Raw genomic sequence first — 7,221 nt, 5'->3', positions numbered from 1 at the left:
GTATAAAATAATGGTACATCTTTGATTATATTTTCTTCTAATATGATTTTTTATTTTATGCAGTTTTAATAAAATAATGTGAATGAAATGACTATTTCATATGATGAAAATTTTGTGTAGAATGTAAGAATTAGAAATAGACACAAATACATATTCACCCACTTACACACACACATACACACACACACACACACACACACACATATATATATATATATATATATATATATATATATATATATATATATATATACTGAAAGAGAAAAGGAGATGTGAACAAATTTTGGTAAATGAGTATACTACTTATCATATTTTCTATGATCATACCATGATTAATAAGTATTCCTAATCCTTCTCTGTCATTTCCTTTCAGCTAACGCCATTGACTGGCAATTTCTTTGGAATATGGAAAGTACCAATAACATCACTGAATTTATACTGTTAGGACTTTGCCAGAACAAGAAAATTAAAACTCTATGTTTTCTGTTGTTCTTGTTTTGTTATATAGCTATTTTGGGAGGAAACATGATCATTTTGATTTCTATCACATATAGCCAGCTAGTTCAGCAACCAATGTATTTTTTTCTTAATTACCTTGCTTTGTCAGACCTCTGCTATACATCCACAGTGACACCCAAGTTTCTCAGTGATCTCATCATAGAAAGGAACATAATTTCATATCCCAGTTGCATGCTTCAGCTTTTTACCATGCACTTTTTTGGAGGGATTGAGATCCTCATACTCACAGTGATGGCCTATGACCGCTATGTGGCCATCTGCAAGCCATTGCACTACACCATCATCATGAGTAGAGGGAGGTGTCAAGCCATGGTCACTGCTTGCTGTGCTGGCGCTTTTGTACATTCTTTCTTCCAGAACCTCCTTGCTATCAGCCTCCCCCTTTGTGGCCACAATGAGATGGATCACTATTTCTGTGATATTTACCCTTTGCTGACTCTTTCTTGTACCAATACATACAGAGTTGGACTTCTGGTGGTTGCCAATTCAGGCATGATGGGACTGGTCACATTTTTAGTCTTGATGTGGTCTTACTCTTTCATATTATACACTATTAGGGCTTACCCTGCAGAGAGCCGCAGAAAAGCTCTTTCCACATGCAGTTCTCATGTCACTGTTGTAATCTTATTCTTTGTGCCTGTACTATTTATTTACATCCGACCAGCAACCACTTATCCAGAAGATAAAGTGTTTGCTCTTTTCTACACCATCTTAGCTCCCATGTTCAACCCTCTGATCTACACACTGAGAAACACAGAGATGAAGAATGCCTTGAGAAAAGTTTGGTGCCACAAGCTATTTTTATTTGAAAGAGAATCTTATGATATCCACTGCTAAAGTAGCATGAAAAAGCTAAAATTGGATGTTTGTCTTCTTAAATTTCAAAGCATTTGATGGTATAAAATTCAATATTTTATCAATAATAATAAAAACAATAGTAAATCCCATAGACTAATTGCAAATATTATCTCCTTGATTAAAGATTACTATTACATTTACTATTAATATTCATCAATTGTGACTGCTAAAAATTTATTTTAATAAGATTCAACATTACATGTTACAGTGTTACTTGTGTGTTATATTTTTAGCTTTCATATATACATATATAAATATTTGTTTATATATGCACTTAACATGCATATATATGTATATATACATTCAACATGTGAGCATTATGAAAAGAATACTACATCGGGGCTTCCATTATGTGTGCTGCCAAAGTACTGAATTGATCATTAACCACTTATACGCGTGTAAGTGTCTGGTGTCTAAACTAACACAGAAAGAAACAGTTCACTGAAGGAGGTGAGGTAATGGAATGGCATATTCACATCCCTGTTTTAGGCTTTTCCTAAACCAGGTAGAAGAGAATCTCTGTGTGAGACGGCAAGGAAGTGTGGACTTAACCTTTTCTGAGCCCATGACTTTGTGCACGGCACAATAAACCCCTTTACTTTGCAAGTACGAAGACTCAGACTCCACCACATTAAAGTCTCAAGAAGGAGCTCCTTCTTTCCTGACACATGCTATGGCAGATGCTACTCACACAAGTTAAGCCGTGCACAGTAGAAATGAGCTGCAGTCTGCACACAGTGCCAGGACAGCCTTATATGCATAGATTTTAGTAGAAATCTATGTGTCATATACCAACACAAGCCTTGTGGGTTGTACGATCCTCTTAAGGGGCAGGCTAGCTCCCAAAGCAAAGATTCTAGGTTGTGTTTTATTATTATTTTTGTTTCTATTTTTTAATCATTATTTTTACAGTCCAGACTTCATCCCCTTCCCGGTCTATCCCCAGACTGCTCCCCTTCCGTACCCCCCTCCATCTCTAAGAGGATGTTCCCACCACCCTACCCCACTCCCTACCTTGGGCCTCAAATCTCTAGAGGGTTAGGTGCATCTTCTATGACTGAGGCCACACCAGGTAGTTCTGTGCTGTATATGTGTCAGGATCTCATATCAGCTAGTGTATACCGCCTGGCTCAGTGTCTAAGAGATCTCAGGAATCCAGGTCAGTTGAAACTGCTGGTCATCCCATGAGACTCCCTCCTTCTCAACTTCATTCAGCTTTTCCCCAATCCTTGCATTTTAAAAACAACAGTGATTATTTTATTTATTTATATTCCAAATGTTGTCCTGCATCCTGGTTCACCCACGCAGAGTTTTTCAAAACATCCTCCCTCCTGTTTGCTTCTGAGAGGGTGCACAGCCCCACCCCCATCACACCCTGGTCTTCCCCCTTTCCCTGGGGCATCAAGTCTGGGGTGTCAAGTCTCTAAAGGGTTAGGTGCATCCTGCTCCCCTGAAGCCAGAGAAGGCAATCTTCTGCTACATATGTGCCAGAGGCCATGGAACAACCCATGTATGCACTTTGGTTGGTGGCTTCAATTCTGGGAGCTCCCAGGAGTCTGGGTTAGTGAACACTTTTTGATCATCCTGTGGTGTTGCCATCCCCTTAGCTCCTTCATTTCTCCTCCTAAATCGAGGTCCTTGACCCCAGTCCAATTGTTGGTTGTAAGTATGTATATCCGTCTCAGTCAGGTGCTTGCAAACCCTCTCAGAGGACTTTCATGCTAGACTTCTGTCGAGCATCAGTAACAGTGTGAGAATTTGGTGCCTGACTAAAGGATAAATCCCCAATTGGACCTGTCAGTGGATTACCTTTCCTTCAGCCTCTACTCCATTTTTGTACTTGTATTTCTTTTAGTCAGGAATAATTCTGGGTCAAACATTTTGAACGTGGTTTGGTTACCCCATCCCTCCACTGCGGGCCCTCTTTATTTACTAGAGTGGCCTCTTCAGCTTCCATCTCCTAACTGTTGGGCGTTTTGGCTAAGTTCACCCTTATACAGCTTCTTAAATCCCAAGATGTAAGATTTTACTGGGATTTTTCTACAGGTTGTCCCTGCCCACCACACCCAGATTTCCTGCCCACCACACCCAGTACAAATTTCTCTCTCTCTCTCTCTCTCTCTCTCTCTCTCTCTCTCTCTCTCTCTCTCTCTCTCTCTCTCTCCCCCCAGCTTCTTTCCTGGTTCATATCATACCTGATCCTGACCCCCTTTCTCCTCCACATCCAGTCTCCTATTAAGGTCCCATCCTCCCTCTGCCTCCAGTGATTATTTTGTTTCCCCTTCTAAGAAGGATTGAAACATGCTCACTTTGGTCTTCCTTCTTGTTAAACTTCTTACTGTCTGTGAGATTTATCATGGGTGTTCTGTACTTTTCAGCAAATAACCACTTATCAGTGAGTATATACTATGCATGTACTTTTGAGTCTGGGCAACCTACTCATGATGATAATTTCTAGTTCCACATATTTTTCTGCAAATTTTTTGATGTCCTTTTTATAGTAGCTGAATAGTATTCTATTGTGTAAATGAACCACACTATCTGTATCCTTTTTCAGCTGAGGGACATCTGGGTTGTTTCCAAATTCTGATGATTATGAATATGACTTCCACAAACATAGTAACATACATGTACTTCTGGAGAATCTGCAGAGTATATGCCCACAAGTGGTATAGCTGCATCCTCAGGTAGAACTATTTCTAATTTTCTGAGGAACTACCAGATCGATTTCCTTATTTCCATAATGATTGTTATATTTTCATGATTCCTACCTAATATCATCTCTCCACCTTCTCTCCTACACTCTTGTGGTGCCCTTCTTCTGACCACAAACTTGGGAATCTAAAACATCACCTCGTAGTGGTAAATAAAAATGTGATGCAGACACCATGTCATTCTGCCTCCTGCTACTCTCTGTCCTTGTCAGTCTGTCCACCTCCATGGCTAGCCCTATCAGCAGCTGTCTACCTCATTGCTCTCTGCTGTGGACTCTGCTAATATTTCCAGCAATTGCCCCTTGTGGTTATAGTCACAACTCCCAGTAACCCATTAAAATCAAAACTCTAGAAGCTTGTAACTTATCAATCAGATTTATATCAGTAAATTCTGATTCCGCAAAGCATCTGCACAATAACTCAGAGCCAATTGATATTGATATAAACTACCCACCTACATAAGACAAATTATCTTATAATAATCCACCCTTTATTCTGAGAGACCCGGGCTTAGCAGCAGTAACGCCATTTTACAAGACTGTACTTAGATGACTTGTTCAGGGAAAGGTCAGAACACTGAGAACATGGAGGCTGCCAAACAGGATGTTTGTAGTTGAGCGCCTGACAACAAAAGGGAGAAATGAAAAGCCCCAGGAGAGGTCCCACGCCCTAGTGGAGGGCCGAGTCAGCCGTTATGTTCCAGGAAGGCGGCCAGGGAACTTGCCCCTGGGCTGAACACTCACCTCATTAGAATCCACCAATTATGTCCCTGTAACCATGCATCTACTTCTGTATGCTTGCTTCTGCTCCCCAGAACCCTATAAAAAACCCGTCCCTGGTTCCGCGGGGCGTGCCAGTCCCCCGAGTTGACTGAAGCGCCCACAGGTGCCTGGGTATCCTGATAATAAACCCTCTTGCTGATTGCATCCAGTGGTCTCAGTCTGGTCAATGGGCTTGAGGGTCTCCTTCCCGAGGGAAAGTTCTCTCTGAGAACTTTTCAATACAATATTCATAGGTACCTGTGGCTAGTTAAATCCATACAGGGATGGGTCATCCTTTTCCTCCTCCATCTTCTCTTCCCCTTTTCTCCTCTTTCTCCTTTCAAAAACTCTGTCCCCACCTTCATTTTTCACTGCCCAAACACAGGCTTTGCCTTATCTTGTGCCTGCCCTTACCTGCCTCTAGACCTCAATCTACATAATCTACTTCTCTTCTGCCTAGTTATAGGCTATAGGCACATTTATGGACCAATTAGGGATTATTGTGGGTGGGTACTGTTACATAGCTACATTAGTGTATACATGGGGATTCGCTTATACCTAGGAACAACCAGGTGTTGGGAAGCGGTATTTAACATTATAATATGTAGCAAAAGACAAAATCTCAATGTTTACCTCTGGTCTGATTATGTTTATGGCATTATTCTCTCAGTGTGCAAAATATAATTTTAAAGATATTGGGTACTAAACACTTAGGATTATCAATAGAAAGTGCAGATGCCTAATTTAAAGCACTTTTAACTTAAGAAATATATTTTGTTAAATCTGAAGGAAACATTTAAATAGAATATTTTAAAAAACCTCATATATTTCTTTATAACAACATGTTTATAAAAGATGCAACTTATGGATATTCAGAACAGCCAATGTGTGGTCTGCTATTACTTTTCATGTTATTTTCCACACAGATGAGAATTCAAAATGCTTTATACTGCTCAGAATTCATTACTCCTATGCTTGGTTCAGAATCACTGATACATTCCTAAAAAGGGAGAGCACCACATTCCATGGCACTTAGTAGCCACAGATCACGTTTTCTGAACCTGAGAAGAAGGTTTTTAGCTCTTTGCATTCCTGAAAAACCACGGCTCCAGCTCTCCAGAGTTATATTCATGTAGTGTTCTCACTATCTTCTTTTAAGTTATTATAGGTAAGATATTTCTCATAAAGAAGCAGAGAGTCGTTTCCAAAATGGAAGCAACTTTAGTTTTATAAAGACAAGAACAAACTTGGTAAATAAAACCAAAACTTATTAACCTCTAGTTTTGACACTGTAAGGTTTTTGAACTCTATAAGCAGCAGTTACATTTGCTTTTAAATGGCAACAACAAAATAAATAACTATGATGTAGGTTACAGAAATATAGATATCAGGGCAGGAGCACAGTGTTGTTTTTTGTTTGTTTGCCACCTTGATGAATTTGAATGATAAATTTAAATAGACTTCATTTCTTACATTTAGACATATTTTTAGTTCCATAAAAACTTACTGTTCATTATCTAAAAGAAAGAATGGTACAGGCTTTGAAGCTTTTCTTGGCTTTGTTATGGCTTTATATTTTTGATATTTTCATAAGAAGTGTCAAGTACATTTTGATAAGATAATTTTTATCATGTAAAATTGAATATGAGAATGAATGTACTTATTTTTTAAAAATTTTATTTTGTACTTTGAATTTTTATTTTGAATATTTGTATGTTTATTGACATTTTTAATGTCCCTTCATGATAATGACTCAACATGAGAATGGTGATCATTTTTCACATATGTTAAATAGTTGTGTTGATGAATTTTAAATAAATATATATCTGTGACTAAACATATAATTTAGGACATTTCTCCCAATCAGACCAAAAAGAAGAAAATGTAAAGCAATGAATAAAACACATATATAATTAAACTGTTTCACGATTCTACACTACCTAAATAGGACTTGTAATGAAACATTTGCATTTATTATTGTGTTAAAATAATTTAGGTTACCTAAATTAAACTTATTATTGAACATTGTTTTTTTTTATTTTATTTTTTTTATTATTAACTTGAGTATTTCTTATATACATTTCGAGTGTTATTCCCTTTCCCAGTTTCCGGGCAAACATCCCCCTCCCCCCTCCCCTTTCTTATCGGTGTTCCCCTCCCCACCCTCCCCCCATTGTCCCCCTCCCCCGAACACTCTAGTTCACTGGGGGTTCAGTCTTAGCAGGACCCAGGGCTTCCCCTTCCACTGGTGCTCTTACTAGGATATTCATCGCTACCTATGAGGTCAGAGTCCAGGGTCAGTCCATGTATAGTCTTTAGGTAGTGGCTTAGTCCCTGGAAGCTCTGGTTGCTTGGCATTGTTGTACATA

The 7,221-nt window shown here is 38.8% G+C and overlaps 1 protein-coding gene across 1 annotated transcript; it reads left to right on the top strand.

Annotated features, from left to right (window-relative positions):
* The first annotated feature begins 405 nt into the window (after nt 1-405).
* Nucleotides 406-1,356, top strand: Or4p18 (olfactory receptor family 4 subfamily P member 18). Its single transcript, NM_001001058.1, is given in 1 exon segment — nt 406-1,356. A coding segment is annotated over 1 exon segment (951 nt).
* Nucleotides 1,357-7,221: the final 5,865 nt, after the last annotated feature.

The sequence above is a fragment of the Rattus norvegicus genome, chromosome 3 (assembly GCF_021556685.1).
Source record: "Rattus norvegicus strain SHRSP/BbbUtx chromosome 3, alternate assembly SHRSP_T2T, whole genome shotgun sequence".
Classification (NCBI taxonomy): domain Eukaryota; kingdom Metazoa; phylum Chordata; class Mammalia; order Rodentia; family Muridae; genus Rattus; species Rattus norvegicus.
This window is presented reverse-complemented; position numbering and strand designations above follow the sequence as displayed.